We start from the raw sequence: 21,490 nt of genomic DNA, 5'->3' as shown, positions 1-21,490 counted from the left end.
CGGCGTGGTAGAGGTCTTTATCCACGAGTCCAAAGGGGATAGGACCTGAACCCTGACCCTAACCCTGACTCTAACCCAACCCGAGCCCTAACCCAAACCCAAACCTGAATCCTGGTCCTAACCTAAACCCAAACCTGAACCCTGATCTTAACCTTAACCCAAATCTTAACCTTGATCCTAACCTTAAGCCAAACCTGAACCCTGATCCTAACTTTAACTCAAACCTGAACCCTGATCTTAACCTTAGCCCAAACCTGAACCCTGATCCTAACTTTAACCCAAACCTGGACCCTGATCCTAACCTTAACCCAAACCTGGACCCTGATCCTAACCTTAGCCCAAACCTGGACCCTGATCCTAACCTTAACCCAAACCTGGACCCTGATCCTAACCTTAACCCAAACCTGGACCCTGATCCTGACCTTAACCCAAACCCGTCTTTCACTCCTTTGGCAAAGCAGTTTTGGGGAAAAAAAAACTGTGTTCCGAGACGGATACCAAGAAAATGAGATGACGTGACCTCCAGACTCAAAGCTCACTCGTCTCACATATTGACCGTTGCCATGTTTCACACGGTTACCATGGACACAGGGGAAATAATGCAAAGACCCAACGCTCGCCTTGTTTTTTATCCTCGTCTCTGATCAGGACCGGCGAGCCAGGATGGAAGCATATACGACCGAGACGACGCGCAAACAGACGCGCTGCATCAAAGCGGACATAGCATGAACCGACTCGCCTTTCAAGCCTCTAAACGGAGCAGCTGGCCTTAATGTGCTGTTCCGTGTCTACGTTATTCAAATCTACATCACGCCATCGAGTCAAACGACAATACCCCAGACCGAGAAATTAATTAAACAGACAAGGCATTACCTGTTTGTCATCAGACCTCGTTAGAATTAACGGCCTCCAGCCAGTTCCAAGTTGAAGTGATGGATGATCACCAAAAAAGTTGAATTTATGGGATCTAGTCAGATTCTCTCCTGCATCAGGAAGGTGCCCTACATTTTTATGCAACTCATGATCCGTTGATGACCTGGTTGTTTGCTTTGAGTCGAGTCGGTGTGGGATGATGTTGTGTTCCAAACCCGGCTGAATATTTAACTGTTTGACACCGACACCCTGACCCGGTGCATCCGGGTACGATGGTTGTTTGGAGGTGTGCAGTCTTTTAGCCCTTTGAGGCAAAACGCCACAGCTCTCTTGGCTGCCTGGTGCGTCGTCATCGTCGTCACCCCCCCTCCGCCCACTCCCAGACACATCAGGATGGGTCTGGTCTCAATGAGGAGGGAGGGGGGGGGGTGAACAAAGAATGTCTGACTCGCTTCGGAGAGAGTCTTTGCCAGTCGAGCGTGGAGCCTTCCGGCCCGGAGCTGTCCACCCACTTCAAATCCAGCTCTTGCTCGATTAGTCGGCCGTCGCCGCCGCCGCCTCCTTCAACTCGCTCAGTCTCAGGTGTAAAAATTCCACGCAACCTTTTTATTTTGGGGTTGTTTCTGTACGTCTCCCTGCATCAGTTGTGTGCAATGAACCAGCACATTTAAATTGGAGCGCGTCCAGGTGGAGCGCTGGGCTTGTTAGGGGATTAATATATTTGCCTTAGTTTGTCTTGCCTCGGGTTGATGAAATGTCAAAAGCTTTACTTATTAGATGTGGGAATGTCTCCTCTCTGGGATGAAATGAATTCAGCTGGAGGCTAGAAATTTCTTTGCAGGGATCACACACCTTTATATTTCTTCTTTGCACTTTAAAATCTCGCAGAAGTCGTTTGTGAGATGTGTCGGAACGTGTTTGAAAAGCCCACGGAGAATCCAAGAGGGAAACATCCTCAGAAAACGAGTAGAAGCGACAGGGTTAGTTAACTTAACCAGGTTAAAGGAAGGCATGTGACGTCACAAGTTGACGTCTGTTACCAGCTGCTTACTAGCTGGTTCTGACCGACCTGCCTCAGATGTAGAGGGGAGGAGGAGATGGGAGTGAAGCGATTGTGATCTCTATTTGTAAAATGACTCCGAATCACCTGCCAGCGTCCGATCGGAGACCACCGTGGCGTCCGTCTCCCTTCCCTTCCCTTCCCTCCCTCTTTCTCCCTCCTACTCCCTGCCTTCCACCCTCCCTCCCTTTATTTCTCCCAGGCTGAGGCGTCTATGGCCCCTCTGGCTCCGCTGCTTTCGTCAGCCACTTGGAGAGCTCTGAGAACTTTATGAACTCTCCACGCTCGAGTGGGAAGGGAGAATACGGGGAGCAGTTGATGGGACGCAGCCCGGCAGCAGCAGCAGGCTCCTCTGGAGACGGCGTCGGGACTCTCGGCTGGAGATAATCCACCTCCACCCCACCCCCCACTCCCGGGTCATGACAAGACAGCACCTCCGCCTCTTAACCCCGCTGGCACTGCTCGGGCTCCTCGCCGGGCTGGCGGACCTCGGCCACGGCTCTGCCAGTGAGGATGAGGATTACTACATGCAGGAGCTGCTGACCAGGGAACAGTACAACCAGGTCCAGATGCTGGAGAAGCCTCTGGGCTCCATACCTGAGCACCAGAACCCTGCCAAGACAGAAAGAGCCGGTGCAAAATCAGGTAGAAGCTGTTCTATCTCTTCCAGGAACAACTTTAAGAACTCTAGTGTAGAGAAAACTCTTGCAAAATCACGTTTTCAGGGAGAATCTGTTTTAAAATCTGCCAATGGAAGCTTGTGTGGTTGCCACATGAGGGTTAAAGTTGTGCAGAAAGTTTTGCTGCAAACATCTGGGTCAGTGTTGCCACTAGATGACAGTCTACGGCTGATGATTCGAAGTTAGTCTGTGCAGGTTTTGATTAACTTGACAGCATAAAAGGAAAGACATACCATAGAGGAGATTTTAGAAAATGAAGGGAAGAAGTGTTTTTGCAGAAGCTTTGACTGAACTTTGTGTTAAATGTTCCAAAAAGTTTGCATTAATGTGCCACGCAATCACACAGGGGATGGTTGGATAAAAGGTGCAGCTGGATTCACACTACGATGAACATTAAGATAAAAACCAATAACCTCCACAGGTGGTCCTCCTCCTCCTCCTCGACCAGAGGTAGATCAGAATCAGTTTTCCTTCAGGCTTCTGGATTATTTTCTTAATGCATTGCAGAGGTCGTGAGGTCATTACATACAGGAGCGGTTCGCTTCCAAACCTCCTGGTTTGAAGGTGAGGTTGAGTTCCTGCTGGACGGCAACACAGCCGTGAGGGTTTTGTTCGGTCGGTGGCCAATAATTTAAAGCAGCTGTCTGAGCAGCGACCTCATTTTTCAGGCACGCAACCTCAACAGGGATACCTTCCTCAGGTGAGGAGGAAGAACCGACCGTCGTACATCATTTATTAGAGATGTGTAATTGGATTTGGGTTCAGGGAGATTGCGACCGAAGAGGAACAGCTGCAGGGAGTTTGGATGATGGTGGCGGCGGCGGCTGATGACTCTGCCAAGACTTAACAACACATGACATATTTCTCCACTAAGAGGCCTTTATATCATCTTGTTGGCAGGAATACACAAAAGCTACCAAAAAAATTTATGTTTTCCTAAATTTCCAAACAAAAATTGTATTTTTAAATGTGTAAAAGTTTCCTCCAATGTCTGTGAAGCTGAGCTACACATGCAACTCGGGGCATTATGGGGGATTTAGACCCCGGAATGAGACGAGGATAAAGACTTTCACATGTGAGAAGGATTATTATCACACGGGTTTCGTCCAGACCCGACACTCAGTCAAATAAAAAAGCTTCTTTTCCATCTTAAGTTTCTGCGATGGGATCTGCCGCACCCCTCCAGCCTCTTTATATGACTGTGAGTTATCTCACATGTGATGATCACTATAATAAATAAAGGAAAGTGCAAATTGAAAAAGCAGAATCGTCTGACGGCGAGTCGGAGATATCCTGTAATTGAAAGCCCAGAGATTGACTCTCATTCCTGGATCCGTCCAGATGATGATTGTTTCTGTTTCAGTTTGATGAATCAGCAGTTCTGAGGCTGATTCCACCCGTCGAAGTTCATTTTAAATAAAAATGTTCTTTCCTTCCTCAGTGAAGACAGACAATAAAAAGGCAGAGAAGAACAAGAAGATCGCCCTGAAGACTGCGAACAGCATATCAGAAGGAGAAGGACAGTATGACGCCGTGAAAGAGGGTGAGTCAACACTTAACGTCGCCTTCAATTGTTACGGGAAATTCACGATCTCCTGAGAAAAAAAAAGAGAAAGAAATGTGTGTGCAGGGATCATTTCTCCGCTTTCACGGGACGATTGGAGGTGGGGGTGGGGAAGAGAAACAAACTCTCTCGGAGATGATAAATATTTTGGAAATGGGTTTCCTGAATTTTCCCTGAGAGGAAAAGTCCTGCAAATATAAAAAGATCTTGTCAGAAGTGAAGTCAAGAGGCGATGGCGTCCTCTTCGCCGATGAAGCATCGTGTTTGGTTTCCATGGATCGCAGCGGAGTTGCTGAAGTGAAGCCCAGAAGCCTGAAACGTGACTACGACAGAAACCCAACCGACCTCCGACCTTTGCTGGACTCATTTGCGCATCTTCATGATGTAAAGAATCCATCAAGGCAAACAGAAAGGTTGGGGATTTTAATTTAGAAAGCAGAAACTTGGATAGTCTTGCATGTTGGAAACGGAGAACTTGGATCTGCTGCACCTGGCACCATGACGCCCACATAGTCAAAAACCTGGAAGGCTCTGGATCCCGCAATTACGCTTTCACCACGCCAAAACGTTTTCCAACTCGTGTCTCCTGGTAGCAGCTGACTGGCTGCTGAAGCAATGTCAAAATCGACCACCTTCTATGTATAGATGTGGTTATCCGGACATTAAAAGAAGTCTCATTGGACGCCGTGACCAACGTGTGTCCAACGGGCGCTCCGGTATCCTTGCGGTTCCTGCAATTTGAAGAGACCTTTAAAGGGTTTTATTACAAGAAGACACCAAGAAGTAAACACGCCCTACCTCACCACCAGACCCATCCCGTCTAGAACCCAAATATTGTATTGTTGTGACGAGAAATCAGTTGATACCTCACAACTGTTGGAACCCGGTCGCCTCCAAAAACACGCAGAAGCAGCTTGACCCTAGAATTAGTTTTGGGCCTCAACAGGAACATGGAAAGCAGCCTAGATAACAACACAAGTCTGTTTTGTCATTTTTATTAAACATTATTGTTGAAGCCAGATGTTCCTGTGTGGGTCCTCCTGAGAACAATTGAACAATTGCATGCAGATGGTCGTCAAGATTCAATCTGTGCAACACGGCAGATGGTTCTCCAGGGTTCGTCCCGTTAACCTTGATGGTTTAGGCCACTTTGAGAGCAGGATTGCCCCCCATCTAGTCCCCATTCTGGTACCAAAAGGGTTTAAATAAGGGCACTGAGACGGATGCAGATGTGTTTTATCGTCCTACGGAGATTTTTTTTTTGCCTCTGGCTCATTAAATAAATTTTATGTTTAAGTTTTACAGCAGAAATTCCTTTTTGTCTCAAGCTGTGTTTGCTTTCAGAGCCAATCATAAATTCTATCATGCATTTATGGGTTTTGGATTCGGTCTAAAAGTCCTTGTGCACCTGATCGATGGTCTTCAGCTTCCCAACACATCAGGCTGCTGGAACGGTTTCACCGTGCAAAGCCAGCTTCCTTTATGGATTAAAGGTTTTTACTGCCGACGTCCAGCTTCTCGTTCTGTGGAGGTCCAAGATTCAAAGCTTCTGGTTTATGCCGGTTGTGCTCCTGACTGATCCGTCTTGAACATTCAAATGTAAATTCGTGAAAATGTGAGATGCCGGGAAGTCTGCAGACAGTCTAACCGCCCAAAAGGAAAGTCGTCCACTCAGGATCTCTCGCAAAGATCATGTTTTTACCCAATGCACCCCGTTTTCTACAAACCCTCAAAGACAGATGTGCATCCAAACGACTGCAGACTCCCTAAGGCAGCAAATGAGGACTTTAAGGATAACGTTCCCGTTCCCGACTTGCTCCGAAATAAAGTTAGGGAGCTTTGAATACGCCTGGATGCCTCGTAATCCATCGCTATGGCAGCAGTGGGAGTTAATGGGCAAGCGGCATGCTTAAGACTTGATTACAAGATGATTATTTATAATGATGACTGCTGATATCTATCATCAGTGCTGCCAAGGAAGGTATGAAATATGAGGCATGCATCGTAGATTAGTCAATGACCTTTTGGCGGGGCGTTGGGAATACCTGCAAAGAGAAGTCATTAAAGACGATATGAGTGTAAAAGAATTTAAGGGGAATAAATTAATGGTATAAATGATTGTTTTAGAGTTCAGGATGCCTGGACGGAACTTCATGTGTCGTGGAAATGAAGCTGGCGTTTGATTCAACCTACAAAAAGCCAACATCCTCACAGGATTAAGGTCGTGCAGTACATCATATAGAGTACAACACTATACCCTTCAGCTGTGCACAAGTCATGTGGAGTCCCAATCAGCCTCAGGACAACAAGTCACGTCTGAAGAAGACTCCCGATGAGGTCGCCATGATGTCATCAGGGTTGTTTCCGAGGCGCTGGAGACCAAAAGTCAGCGTCAGCTACCAATGTCGAGATGTGAAGCATCTTCTCGCCTCGAGAAGATGTCCAGTTGCTATGGGTTCAACCTTGAAGGAATACCAAGACCTTAAAGCGTCACACAACGAGTGAAAATTTATGTTTTAACTCACAATACCTGGATTTTAAGCATCTTCTTTCCCCGTTCTTTTCCCGGATGGATGTCAGAGTGTGACGTGGGCTCCGCTGGTCGTTTTTTCTTGGCTGGGAGGTCGAACACACACACACCAACACCGATGGTGTTGGTGTTTGATGTCTGCACACTCATTATTACAATGAACCCATTCTCCCCGTGTCGACTCCATTAGTATAGAGCGCTTATTATTAGATCTTCTCGGTAACAGAGTGCGGCCGCTGCCTTGTTTGCCTCACGCATCGGAGCTCACTCTGCAGAGTCTAAATTGCTCATTACTGGTCTACATTTAACAAATGCATGTTCTCTAACTCGGGAGCTATAGCCTATTATGCAGAAAGCGCTGCTCCGGGAGTGCCGCGACGGCACGGCACGTAACATTTCCAATTTTTCATTCTCGTTACCTAGAATGCCCTCCGATGGGACTGGAGACGCTGAAGATTGATGATTTCCAGCTCCACGCTTCGTCCATGAAACGCTACGGCCTCGGCGCGCACAGAGGTCGCCTCAACATTCAGGTGAGACGGGCTATGTGAAGCGTTGCCACGGCTCGGGCACGCCATCCCAGTAGTGTTGGAACTCGCTTTCCCCTCTCCCATTCCCGGGCAATCTTACCTCTCCTTGGAAGCGCTCCGATTTTATGGAGTCATATTTTCCACGAAGAGCCCGATACAAAAATATAACTGAGATTTCAGGGTCAGGTTTAAGCTGCTTGGAAAGATGTCGGCTGTGATTGCTGGCGTTCGCTCCGTTTGAAATGTGGAAGACATTCTTTTGCTTCGGCTCACATCACATGTACCTCAACACTAACTCGGAGAAATTCACAGCGCCCGTCGTTAAAACAGAGGCACGACACCAAAGCTAATAGAAACGATTGGCGTCTGGGAGGAGAGGAATTTCCTGCTAGCCTCGACTGCACGAGGCTCGTCGTTCTGCAGGCAGCGTTACGCCCAATGCATCGACACGGAACGCCCAAACGTACTTCAGATGCAATCAAGACGACGTCGCGTCACGTGTCAGGAAAATAATTAAAGACCGTTGTTGTGTTTGCTCCTCTCAGGGATCAGGCGAGGACAGTTCTGGAGAACAATTATCCGTGAATCTGGGGGGGAGAAGCAGATGTTGCATTTTCGAATTAGGCCTGCGCCCAGAAAACCTCCTTTATTTACACTCGCGTAGCCGCAGAAGTTTGTTTAGAGTCCAGACGCCCACGCTTCTGCCATGAGTTCAACTTTCCTTTCATTGTAGGCGCCGGAGAAATCGCAGAAGAGACAGGAACGACACGCATCCTAAAGCTTAACCCCTACAAGATAGACGAGCCAACGCTAAGTAGCTAAGTAGAAAGGTGTTGGGGAGACACCTGGAAGTAAAGTTGGGTCTGTAGATGTAAAGTTAAAGTATGTTTCATGCCCAGGACTGAACTTTTAGATGCTGATCCGTCAAATATTACAGGACGGCATCCCTATAGGATCCAGAACATATCAGGGTCTGGACCTGGAACCGAGTAAGACTCTGGAACAGCCTCCAAGGCCACAACATCTGGAAGGGTTTGTGGAGGAGTGCATAGTTCTAAAGTTAGAGGCAAAAACGATGAATACTACCCTACCTCCATGTTGAAGATTCTTTAAAAAAAACTCGTCTTAAGTTCAATCTGTAGGAACTTCTAACCCTAAAAACCAAACAAACAGAACTTGACCTGAGATCCGACTGAAATTGATTCCGTCAAGAGGCAAATTTATTGTTAAGATTCTAGGGGAAGTTTTCCTTGGAGTCACATGATGAGTGTCGACCAATCAGGGTACTTTTTCTCAATTCCAGAGATATTTAAAACATAACAATGCAAACATCCACGTCATGTGACCAGTTATCGCTCTCTATGCTCTAGATGCTCACATGGCAGAAACATCCTGACTCGGCCTCTGTCGTCGTCATGGTTTCCAGTCAACGGAGCAACGAAGCCACATGCCGTGTTAATATTTGGAAGACATTTGCGTCGCCTCGTCTTCGTCCTTCCCGACATTGACCCGCAGAGACGCCGGGGGGAGAATCATATTCAAATTAAGCTGCATTCTTCCAGAAATCCAATCGTCCCTCAAGGACTCCAGAACACGTCCAGTGGGCTAATTCTAATTTATGAACTTCTTCATGATCGAAAGTAAAATATTTAAAGCGATACGATTCCACCTCCATTTGCATCTTACTCCTTCCATGCTGTACCTTTTAATAAATAAACGCAGCTGCGTCTCGGATCTCCACGAAAATAGCAGTTACCCGTGGAAAATAGGTTTTCCACTTGACAGCTAAGATAAAGAGGCTGCGATATTCTGCTCTCAGCATGTCCAGAGCCGCATGTCATCATAATGTTTACGCCGGGGATGAGGAAGATGAACAACGGGGCCCCGTCAGCGCGCCGCGTTTTTGCCCTCAGCCGACCGTGTCAGCCGGTTCACGCTTACGTTTTAATGCATGGAAACCAAGCAGGTGTCAAGAAACCGCATCCCGGCGTTACATCAGTAAGAGATACGCTTAGCGCCGTCTGACAGATGCGGCTACGCGTTCGTTCCCCCCCGTATCTTGACTTTACTCGGCTCATTTTGTCCTTGTTCGCTCTCTTTAAAGTGTGATCCAGTCTATTTTGATTAATGCAGCTCTTATCTGGCTTTATCATGTTAGGGGACACATTTATCTTCCTTATCAGACTCCTATCTGGACAGCATATTTTTTAAATTGTCTGAGGATGGAGTCTAAAGAGACTCCGTCAGACTCTGCACTGAAAATAGCAACCTTCATTTAATGTCTAACAAAAATAAGCCAGGCAGAGGTTGCAGCTTCTCTGCACACTAGTCGTGCATCTGGAGTACAACTCTGCTCCTGACCCCCCCCCCCCCCAGGGCGGTCTGTACGAAGACGACCTCTACGGCGGGGGCTGGTGCGCCGGGAGGGACGACCCCCTGCAGTGGTTGGAGGTGGACGCCAGGAGGCTGACAAAGTTCACGGGGGTCATCACACAAGGCAGGAGCTCCCTCTGGTCGTGAGTAGGAAGTCTGCACACGTTTGTTCACAAGAAGCCCAGAAGCCAGGATGTTAGCGTCCGAAGCTAACTGTGGGCTCGATGATCCGTAGAAGAAGACCCCAAAGGGAAGAGATTGAATAAAAGAATGTAGAAGAAGAGACAGTAAATCAAGCTGTGGGGTAAATGTAATGCATTTCTGCACCAACTAGGGTTTAGTGAATGAAAAGTCACTGATTCTAGAGACGCTTCGCCTTGGGAGTCAACACACACACACGTGAGGATGAGGATGATGAATGTCTCCCTCATTTAAAGATCTTTTTGTTTCACGCCCATCTCATCTGCTGTTGATCAGACTGTTGATTCCCGCAGACACGTGATGGATAGAAAGCTTCAGTGGAAGCGTTCAAACACATGTTTGAACTGAAGCAAATCAAACGGCGATTCAAAAGAATGTGTCTGCAGCTTCCAATTGCTTAAAAAAAAAAAAAATCAAACTGTAAAGGGTTGTTTGTTGTTGTTTTTTTTAAAAAACCCCAACTTTTCGCATTTCATACACAAAACTCATTAAATTTAACGTCTTTGAGCGGCGATAAATTCAACCCTAATAAAAACGGTAAATCCAACAGGACGTAGACAGACGGCTGTAATTGTTCCAAAAGTCTCAGATTTTCCTGTAAGCCCGACTGGAAAATTTTTACATCCAAGTATAAACAAAACATTTTTCAATCTCGCCCACATGAGGGTTCACCTTCACCGCTTTTTGCCCTTTTCACAAGTCTTTCCTGATCCCGTCACTTTGGGATGAAGGATTTATGAGCCTGATTGATTGGAGAGAAGCTTCATTCTTTCATCTCCTTTAAAAGGTCACAGCTTTATAAAAGTAAAACCACAGCGAAAGAGTTTGCTGCAAACAGAGGTGGGAAATAAGAAATAACTGATGTCATACCGGGTTAACGCTACTCAGAAGAAATGTTTTGGCCCACTTTTGCAGCTGTCTTACTTCCCCTCAAACTAAAATATGAATATTTTTAAGCAGCGTTAAACTCAACCGGATCAAAGCTGTCACAAAGCATTGGTGGAAAAAAATGTAATAAAACATTAAAAACTCCACATGATCCATTTTTATTTAAAATGTTAGTGAGAAATAGTGCGATTGCGAGTAAGGTAGTTAGAAATGATTTGTGTCTGTTAACTGTTAAAATTTAAAAATTACAAAGAAAAAAAATGGGTTTATGAAGGATAAAGTTGAAAACTTAAAAAAAAAAATTCAAATAAAATTAAATAAATAAGATAAAATAATTTAAGATAATTCATGATTTTAAATTTGCTGAAAAAAAAGTGTAAAAAAGTGAAAACATTAATTAAAAAATAAACATTTAATTTATTTCTTAATGAATGCATGGGTTTTGATGAAAGCAGACAGATTTTTTTTTTCCCCCCCAGATTTCCATGCGTCACATTTTATTTCTAGCCCCATAAATAAGAACTATTTCTTAATTGGAGCGGTTAGAATGAAAAGCGTTGTGTGTTAGGAAAATCCTCATCAGGTTCTGAATGTAATTTTCCTTTAGGGATGGAACGACGTCGGGGCAAAAGGAGACTCTGAGTGTCTCCGCAATTAACTCCAAAGAGTATGTCGCTGTCTGCAGAGGCGGATCGGGGCCTTCCGTCTAAAACAGAGCTTTTAATTAGCAGAACTGGGAATTGTGAGCCGACCGGACCGGCTCAGCGCTGATGTCTTCATGTGGCAGCATGGAAATCGCTGCTGACCTACATTCTGCTCACACTAGAGCTCTGTCTGACACGCCGGGACACCGAGACATTCATCTTCCTCTGACGGCCATCTTTGATTTTCATCTGCTCAAGTCCTTGTGTAAATTACAGCTTCTACAGCTTGGTGTTTATTTTTAAATCCACGCTGATTGTCATCGGACATGTTTGCTCGTTTGTTTTCGGGGCGGATCTTCAAATTCCTTTCAGCATATGGTTGTTTAATGTTTGAGACAATCCGGAAACAGATGCTGGATTTGTGTGCTGATGATTATATCACAGAGAGGATTTTTTTTTGGCAGAACTTTGTTTTACCAGCATGATTTGCTAGAACTGAAGCCAAAAAGTGTTAAATTAGTCTATAAATAAATAAATAAATAAATAAATAAATAAAAACTCCCCAAAATTCAAACTGAAAACCAGTGAAAGAAAGAAGCAAATGAAAAACAGACGCAGAGACTGGAACTAACAGGAACACACACCGACTAACAACCGGGTGGAAAAGGCAAAAAAGACACAGACGAAACCGATCAGATCAATCAAACAGGAGGAGACGAGGACAGGAAATGAGAAACAGGAAGAGCGAGACTTTCAATATAAAACAGGAAGCAGACTGAATCCCTTCCCCCCTCCTTTTACAAAGTCTCCCACAAACACGCGTTTGTGAGCAATTTAAATGATTATTATAATTATATTAATTATCATAATAGTTGATGTTCGCATCGGGAGTTTGGAATCAATCATCTCCATGGTGATCTCCACATTTATTCGTCTTCACATTCTGTTTTCTATTATCTGCCGGTTTCACAGCAGATCCTCCAGAAAGAAACATCTCTGAAATTCTTCTTTTAAATTCAGCGTAAGGTTTTGTTCTTCTTTATGTTTGACAGGAAGTCCCTCCTCTGATGTGTCACACCGTTTATTCTCTGCCCTTAGAATTTAGAATCCGTTAATATAAATCAAGTCGGTTCCAATGAAGGGGATGTTGGTTTCTTTTCTTTTCCTCTCCTCCTCATCCTCTTCTTCTTCTTCTTCTTCATCCGTCCACAGGAGCGACTGGGTGACCACGTACAAGGTGATGGTGAGCAACGACAGCCACACCTGGATGACGGTGAAGAACGGCTCGGAGGAGATGGTGAGCAGCGACGGCGACGTTCAACCAGCGTTGTAATTAAAACCGGATTCATGCAGAAGCGTTTTGTGTCTCTTTGATTAACTTTGAACCTGATGGCAAAATGAATTCTTGCTCGAGAGCAAATTACATGGGGAAGATTTAGATCTCTGCTTATTACCTGGTTTAATGAGCCGAGAAGCGGCGGTAAATACCCACGGATCCTCCAACAGATGGAACGTCCCGTTTGGCGCTCCAACAACAACATCAATCCTTTAAAAAAGATGCTCGACCGGTGAATAAATCCAATCTAATTTTAAACATTCTGCTTGTTTGTTCCTCATCCTGTTGCCTCAGTAGATCTTCAGCGGCAACAGGGAAAAGGAGATCCCGGTCCGGAACGTCTTCCCAGCGCCGGTGGTCGCCCGGTACATCAGAATCAACCCCCGCTCCTGGTTTAACAAAGGCAACATCTGCATGCGGGCGGAGGTCCTTGGATGTCCTTTACCAGGTGACGGGTTTGTAAGAATGATGCCGACACACCACATTAATCTGAGTGATAAATCGACGCGTTCCTGACAAGCAATTTCCTGAGACGTCTGACGCGCGTGTGACCCCGACGCTGCCAAGTGACCATCTCATAATAAGAACGCCTCACCCAGGAAGTAAACGGTGCCCGTTTGGACACAAATCAGACCTGAGAAAAACTCCGAACAGTTGCTCTCAGACTCAGACGAGGCTTGAAGGAGACCAGCGTTGCCACGTCAACTGCGATAAAACAGGTTCATGATTTTAAAAGAAGGGTGTTATAGAACAATAATGGAATCATTTTTGAGTTACTTCCTGTTTTCAGGTCAGATGAGATGCAAAAAAACGACCAAACGACCCCTTTAGAGCACATGTGTCAAACTCAAGGCCCCGGGGGCCAAATGTGGCCCTCCACATCATTCTATGTGGCCCGTCAGCGCATAAAAGGTCAGAATGTCTAAAAAAACTAAATAGGTCAAAAGTTTGCTTTGACCAAAACTACATTTCCCACAATGCAGTAGTTCATCCCATTTTAACTTTGTCAAAACCATTTTGAAGTTAACGTCCTAACTTGTGTCTTTATTGATTGATAGTTTGATCCTTGATTGATGGAGTTCTGTGGGTTTAATAACCTGACAGATTAAAAGGATTTTTTTTTTTAATAACAGAGAAATATTTTTTTTTCTGTGTAACTGTAATGTTTGTAACTTGAATAAGTAATAAATTCAGAGTTATTTAACATTAAGGAGTAGTTATTAGTTACATCTGGCCTTTTGCTGATGTGGCCCTTGGTGAAAATACCCTAACCCTAAACCCCCCCTTTCACCAAATCCCCAAACTGACCGACTGATTCTTTCCAATCCACCATCTTTTAATCTCTTGGAAATCAATAACTGTTTTCAATCCCAACAGACCCCAACAACTATTACCACAGACGCAACGAGGTGATAACTTCAGACAACCTGGACTTCAGACACCACAGCTACAAAGACATGAGGCAGGTGAGTCGGGGGTCTCGACAAAAGACACGACGAGGCGATAAAACGTCTTGGAACGAGTCGTGTCCTTTAGCCAGAACAAAGATGAACGCCGCCGGCCGGCCCGCATCTACATGCGCCGCCGGTCTCCTGGGTGGTGTCATTACTTATTCATATAGTTGTCATGAACAGTAGTCTGTTTGTACCGCCGAGGCAGACAGCTGTATCTGTCACTGCTCACTCTGTGGCCAACCGTAATTGTCGTTAGCGTAGGAACCGACCACAGGTGTCCCGAACTGCTGTTATAACCAACAATGAGGATAATTAACAAGCGTACGGTTCATTTCGAAGCCGTTTTTTTTTTTTTTTTTTTCCCAAGTGTGACATCCTCAAACGGATTGAATGGGGGAGATTTTCTTTTCTTCCTCTCCGTGCCTTTTGTGTCACGCAGGGGTTTCCGACCTGAATAGGCCTTCACCGCGGAAGAAAAGCGCTATTTTTAAAGCCTTTTTCATGCTTGACATTTCTTTTCTCCGTGCAGGTACCTGCTAATGTGTTTCATCAGCGGTGGTTTAAACAGTGTCGTGCCAGATACCTGGAAATAGACACAGCTTCCTCGTGAAAGGAAGTGAAAAAGATATCCCTTATATTGTTCCAGGACCATCCCAGACACCCAAATACCTGCTGGCAGCGCAGGTTCCTCCACACCTTTACCGCTAAATTTAAGCATCGATTCAGGCGCTAAATCCATCCGTTAGCTTGTCATCGATCCGTCACAAATTTTAGTTTTGCAAAATCGCAACCAGAGTCTACGAAAAGCACCTCCAAAACAAAAGCATCTGCTGGTTCTATAAATACAGTCCCAACATATTTATCAAGGGAGTTCGTAGCTTTATTAAACTAATTAAAAACCTCAACTTGTACAGTATTTTCTGCACTATAAGGTGCACCTAAAAGCCTTTGATTTTCTCAATTTCTAATAATACAATTTGCCTTATGTGTGAACAAAAGTTTTAAAATAGAGCATTCATTGAAGATGAGTTCTCAGATGCATTTTATAATCCAGTGCGCTTTATAGTCTAATCTATCTATCTTTATGACATCATTGGCTCCTGGGTTGTTCAGGATCTTCCTGCTGTGACGTGATGTGATTAAAGCCCCATCACCTCTAACTGGTTAATGACCAGTCGGTCCCTTCACCCAGCAGCTTGTTAGTCGTCTTCCTGCTGCTCGTCGTCTTTGTGTCTCCAATCAAGCCCATATGGGTGAATGATAATTGTTGCTATTTTAATGAGCTTCCCTACAAGCCTGTCTTCATAATTACCTTGAGTGGCTTTTACATAGTACCCCCCTCCCCTCCCCACCCGCCTGAACGCCCACCACCCATCGACTGGCTGGAGCGTTATTAAATGAGCTCTCTGACGGAGCACTGCTGATATTGGTTTTCAAATTTCCAATAAAGTGAAGCTTATTTTTGTCCTATTTTGAGTCTGTACCCAGCTGCAAACACGCACTCAAGCATCAGACTGTTTGTGATGCAGGCGACGCCGAACGCGAAAAGCCATTAGCGACGTGTTCATCTAGCAGATTATATTTGTTCTACTGTTGAGGAAGTTTCAGTTTTCTTTTCCTTAATAGATATTTTCTTTAATTTTTGTTGATAAAAAACAAAAAAAAACAAAACACGAGACGAAATGAAAATCTTCGTATTTGGTGACAGTTTGACGTTTGGTCACCATGAGACCGAACTTGAAATTTGACTTCTTTAGGCATAAATCCTGCAGGTATTTAAGGTTTATTTTTCAGCTGATTCTTCATCGTTTACCTCCCATAGCTCATGAAGGTGGTGAATGAAATGTGCCCCAACATCACCCGGATCTACAACATAGGAAAGAGCCACAGCGGACTCAAACTGTACGCCATCGAGATCTCCGACAACCCGGGAGAGCATGAAGTGGGTGAGTGTGTTCTTCCCTCTTATGGTCGTTTTTTTCCCCTTCATATTCCCACCTCCACATTTACCCATCTTCTCCCCTTCACGCCAACCTGTTGACCAGGTGAACCGGAGTTTCGTTACACCGCCGGTTCCCATGGCAACGAGGTGCTGGGCCGCGAGCTGCTCCTGCTGCTGATGCAGTTCATGTGCCTGGAGTATCTGTCTGGCAACCAGCGGATACGTCACCTGGTGGACGAGACCAGAATCCACCTCTTGCCATCTGTCAACCCCGACGGGTACGACAGAGCCTTTGAAGCGGTAGGTCTGCAAGACGGCCCCCAGTGACCTCTTGCAACCCCCCCACCACCACCACCACCACTGATGAAAGCACACAGGTTGCAGAGTAATTGAGAGATCTGGTGGATCTGGTGTGTTTGATATATGAGAGCGCGAGCTGCTGCAAGAAACCGATGAAACGCGTGTTGTTGGGTGTGGATTGATTGATTTAAGGCCAATATTAAGAAATTAAACCGTGATAATTTAAATAATTCCTGCTCCATGTTGGTAGAACTGATGTTAAACATCCATAACTTCCTTCCTAACTCCCGTTTCCTGTTGTTTTTTTTAACCCAGGGTTCAGAGCTCAGCGGCTGGTCTCTGGGTCGATGGAGCAACGACGGGATCGACATCCATCACAACTTCCCCGATCTCAACTCCATCCTGTGGGAAGCCGAGGCCAAGAAGTGGATCCCTCGTAAGATGTTCAACCATCACGTGTCCATCCCAGACTGGTACCAGGCCAAGAACGCCTCGGTGAGTCCGTCTGGATGGCGTTTAAGACTCGTTTCTAATGTAAACCTCAACATCTAGACATCGTAGAGACTGTCTAATAACTGGGTATGATGTCTGGTAATGCAAAAAGTGGAGTTACGTAATTTGATAGGTGGTTTAAGTGGGTGAAAAGATGGAGTAGAGTATGAGTGACTCCTATGAGCTGAGTGTTTTGACATTATTGTGAGTCACGCAGACCCTCCAGAATCGCTGCAGCTGCATCGCCGGGGTTCCCATCCAGAAGGCCGGTTTAGTCGTGTTCCGCTAAGACAATCCGCTGGATGCTAGCTGAATTTGACGAAAGTGTGTCCTCCTTAGCTGGAATTAGCTTATTCGACATCGATTATCCTCACCTCTCCTCGGTCCTCCACTCAGGTTGCCGTGGAGACACGAGCTCTGATAGCCTGGATGGAGAAGATACCCTTTGTGCTGGGCGGTAACCTCCAGGGAGGCGAGCTGGTGGTGACCTTCCCTTACGATAAAACCCGCTCCCAGGGGGTGACCAGGGAGCAGACCCCCACCCCGGACGACCACGTCTTCCGCTGGCTGGCCTTCTCCTACGCCTCCACCCACCGCCTGATGACGGACGCCAGCCAGAGGGTGTGCCACACGGAGGACTTCGCCAAGGAGGACGGCACCATCAACGGAGCGTCCTGGCACACGGCGGCTGGCAGTTAGTGTCCGAGGCTACCGGGGGTGTTTCCCCACCCCCACCCCCACAATCCGATTGTTGTGTTATGCAGCTTTCCTCCGAGCCTTTGAGCCGTAGCTGTGTTTATCCCTGTGAGCTCAAATCCGTTTGGCCGTTTCCGGAGCTTTAGCTTTAAGCTGGAGGCATCACACACAAACAAGAAGATGCAGCATCTCAGATCCCTCCCCGACTTAATTATCGCAACAAACTCCGGCCAACAAATGCTCGAGAAAAAAAAACAAAAACGCCGGACCACAGATCGCTTTCTCTTTTCTTGGCAGGTATGAACGACTTCAGCTATTTGCACACCAACTGCTTTGAGTTGTCGATGTATGTGGGTTGTGACAAATTCCCTCATGAGAGCGAACTGCCCGAGGAGTGGGAGAACAATCGCGAGTCTCTTCTCGTCTTCATGGAGCAGGTACAAGAGGCTAACAGCCCCCGCAGCTCACACATGGAACACCAGAAAATCTGTTCGCACGCAAAAAAACAGAGCCACGTGGAAACACCTTTTGTCTTATTTTCGGGAACAGGATTGTCCATATTTGACCGTTAGCTTGTTCGTGACATCCTTCTCACCGGGTTGTTTGCTGTATCGATAGGATACCGATCGCATATAATGATTTTTTTAATTGATCCGGTGTTGAAACGTGCCGAGCGTGTCCGGACAAGGTGTATGAAAATGAAGCAGAGGCTTTTCTTGCACAGGTGCATCGTGGGATCAAAGGTGTGGTGAAGGACATTCAAGGTCGCGGGATGGCTAATGCAACCATCTCTGTGGAGGGCATCGGCCATGACATCAGCACAGGTAAGGTATTACCTGAATATTCACCCGTTGATGCGTTTTTTATTCCAGCATGTGGATGAATTGTTCCTTTTGTGACGTCTCTGTGTCTCAGCTTTCTGTTCGGATGAGTCACTTTACAGGAAGTTCATTAAAACTGGAATAAAGAGTACAAAAAGCAGCAGCTGTTGAATTCCAGCAGCAGATTGGACTCAATTCACAGTTTGCACTGAATCTGACTTTGGATCTTTTTCCCCTTTTAGGTGATCTCTGCAAAAATCCAAAGTGCTTTTGCACTTAGAGCGTGAATGCAAATTTCCAATTTCCCAGTTGTGCAAAGGGGTTCCAGGATTTATATTTTGAAATTCCCACTTCAGCTGCTTCAAGATGAAGTGACCGCGCAACGATTCCCACATTTGCATTTCCTCGATGAAGCATTTCAGGAAGCAATCCTGGTGTGTGTGTTTAGTGTGTTTGTGTGGAGAAAAATTACTCAGAGAGGCCAGGAGAAGCTAACATGACAAAGCAGAGCTATTTTTAAAACACTAAATAGAGCGCCTCCCTTCTCAAAAAGTGGAACAAAGAAGAATCTGGATGAAGCTGTTTGTGCTGCTCTGCTTTTTTGTGTCTGCAAAGTCTGCAAACAGCTGCAAATATCAGGATTAGAATAATTTATAGGCGACTTATAGGCTGATTTCAACCAATGGGGATGAAGCATGAGGCTGCACCTGTCAGAAAGGATAAGATTCAAGAGAATCTTCAAACCAAACTATCAGGGAAAGTTGAAATTACCCAGAACTCCGTCTTTAACTTCTGACAATGATCGCATGATTTCGCATGAGGTGTTGTTAGCTTATTAGCTTCATTATTAGCCTCCATTTAGCTCGAGGCAGCAGATGCATCCTGACTTTTTTATCAGAAATAACTGATTTGCAGAGCCGCGATAACAGAAAAAGCTCTTTCATCTGGTTTTCATGTCGTTTTTTTTTTTTTTTCACCACTACTGTTTGATTAGCCTGCAACTCATATCTGGTGCAAACATAAATGAAAACATCACAGCGTTCTTTGGTGTTTCGGGCCGACTGGGAGGTCAGATCCAGATGCTCTTTGGTGTGTGTGTGTGTGTGTGTTTGCAGGCGCTGATGGTGATTACTGGCGTCTGTTAAACCCCGGGGAGTACAGAGTGACGGCCAGAGCCCCCGGCTACACCCTCACCAGCAAGAAGTGCGAGGTGGGCTACGACATGGGCGCCACCAGGTGCGACTTCACCCTGGGACGCACCAACCTGGCGCGAATCAAAGAGATAATGGAGAGATTCAACCGGCAGCCCATCAGGTTGAGTCACCGGCAGCTCCAAGCTCGCAGATCCAGAGAGGCCAGACGTCTGAGAACATAAGGAGCCAACCGGGAAGAGGGAGGAAAGAATTCAAAACAAAACATCCACGCCGATCAGACCGGGGGTGGGGGTGGGGGTGGGGGGATCCAAGCCCTGGGTTTGGATCCGCCGTCAGATTCCTCCAGGATGCTGTCAGCCGAGTCAGTGTTTGAAGAAAGATGTGGTTTAATTTAAGCAGGATGCTTTATTGGGTTCTTGTTTAGTTTGGATTTCATCTCCAGACGTCAGATCAGAGTTTCATCCTGTCAGATATCCGTCTATAATCTGCCATTAGTCCCTGTGACATCACCTACTGTATAAACACCCATCCTGCAAACTTTTTTTTTTTTTAAATAAAAGAGAAATGAATTTAGCATCAACTTTTAGTGAGGAACAGCCCATGACATCATCATGTAAATACTTATTAACTTATGTAAACACAAACATTACAAAAGCTTTTATTACCTGCACTCCAGCAATTTGTAGTTCTTTAAATCAACTTGTGGACTCAGTGACCTTTTGTGTGTCATTGTTTTGTTTTGTTTTTACTTTTTTTTTTTTTTTTTTTTTTTTACTATTTGCTTTGGCAAGTTATTAAATAAAGATTACGTTTGCACGGGTGAAATAGTTTAATTCCTAAAATGGACACATGTGGATTCTTTTTGAGGTTTTTATTTCATTATACTTCACACTATTGCGTCTTTCGTGAAGGTTAACACAGGTCAAACGCTTTATTTTATGGCTGCAGGTAATTTTCCGATGACTTTGTGGTTCCATAATTTTCTCATAATATCCAAGTTTCCTGGAATGAACTCGAACAGAATTCATTGTGTTCACTTTTCACTGCAGCGGATTAATTTGATTGACCTCGAATGTCTTTTAAACTGGCGATGGATTCATTGTTTAAAAAAAGGAAATTAATGAAATAATTTCTTTATATATATATATATTTTAAAAGTAAATAAAAATAAGGAATTATTATCATTTATATATTCAGAAATAACTTTAAATGAAATAATTGTGAAATTTAAAAAATGGTAAATAAAGAATTACATTAGAAATGATATAAAGAAATAGCACGGCTTTTATGGGAAAATATTACATTTAGAGGCCAGACTAATTTTAAAAAATGGAAAAATACTCAAATTAAAAGGAAAAGTGACACAAGATGAATGATAATTTATGTGTTTGAGTCAGACGAAATATAAACTGATGGATCGAATCATTTATTAATGTTACCCGTGTCTTTCGTAACAAAGTTAACTCTGATTTCTGCTTGATTGAACGCCCCTAATGGGAAATAAACTCCGTCTCATTCCCTCAACTTGCTTGTAGTAATCACTGCGGTTCATTTTAAGCGTCACCTCATTAGATTCCTGCAGGATCGTATCCTGGGTGTGCCGGGGAGGAAAGGCTCTAATTATCCCAGCTCTGCTGGGGCTTTTACAGATCGCTGGCTTCCTTTGACAACAGCACCAGCCTTCTTCCTCTCTGGCCAATATGCAATTAGAGGAAGACCTCAACCTCTTATCCCCCCCCCGCCTCCAGAAGTTATTGAACAGACTCTCACACACCTGCCATCATCTCGGAACGCCGGAGAGGAGGAGGAGGAGGCTGATCATCGTTTTTTAATGTCGCTGTTCCTCCTGGAGCTCCGGACGTGAACCTGTAGGAAAAACTGAGGTCCGCTTCGTCCCGTTCGGCTTGCAGACGAGTGCGAGTTCACGTGGGCGAGGCTGGTGATGCTGATGC

At 45.2% G+C, this 21,490-nt stretch overlaps 1 protein-coding gene across 2 annotated transcripts; it reads left to right on the top strand.

Annotated features, from left to right (window-relative positions):
* The first annotated feature begins 2,000 nt into the window (after positions 1-2,000).
* cpxm2 (carboxypeptidase X (M14 family), member 2) lies at positions 2,001-21,062 on the top strand. 2 transcript variants are annotated; one of them, XM_068305203.1, is made up of 14 exons: positions 2,001-2,578; positions 4,055-4,156; positions 7,131-7,240; positions 9,614-9,753; positions 12,556-12,640; positions 12,977-13,127; positions 14,057-14,145; positions 15,956-16,079; positions 16,179-16,375; positions 16,691-16,870; positions 17,264-17,561; positions 17,861-18,000; positions 18,288-18,387; positions 18,627-19,493. In XM_068305203.1, exons 1-14 carry the CDS (start codon positions 2,353-2,355, stop codon positions 18,662-18,664), a joined length of 1,980 nt encoding a protein of 659 aa, XP_068161304.1. In that variant the 5' UTR covers positions 2,001-2,352; the 3' UTR covers positions 18,665-19,493. The 2 variants fall into 2 exon arrangements, with proteins under 2 accessions (XP_068161304.1, XP_068161303.1); XM_068305202.1 differs by lacking the exon at positions 18,627-19,493 and adding an exon at positions 19,500-21,062 and having other exon boundaries at positions 2,011-2,578.
* The last annotated feature ends 428 nt before the right edge of the window (positions 21,063-21,490 follow it).

Source organism: Antennarius striatus, chromosome 21 (genome assembly GCF_040054535.1).
Source record: "Antennarius striatus isolate MH-2024 chromosome 21, ASM4005453v1, whole genome shotgun sequence".
In the NCBI taxonomy this organism is placed as follows: Eukaryota; Metazoa; Chordata; class Actinopteri; order Lophiiformes; family Antennariidae; genus Antennarius; species Antennarius striatus.
Note: the sequence above shows the minus strand (reverse complement) of the source record. Positions and strands in the feature narration are given on the sequence as shown.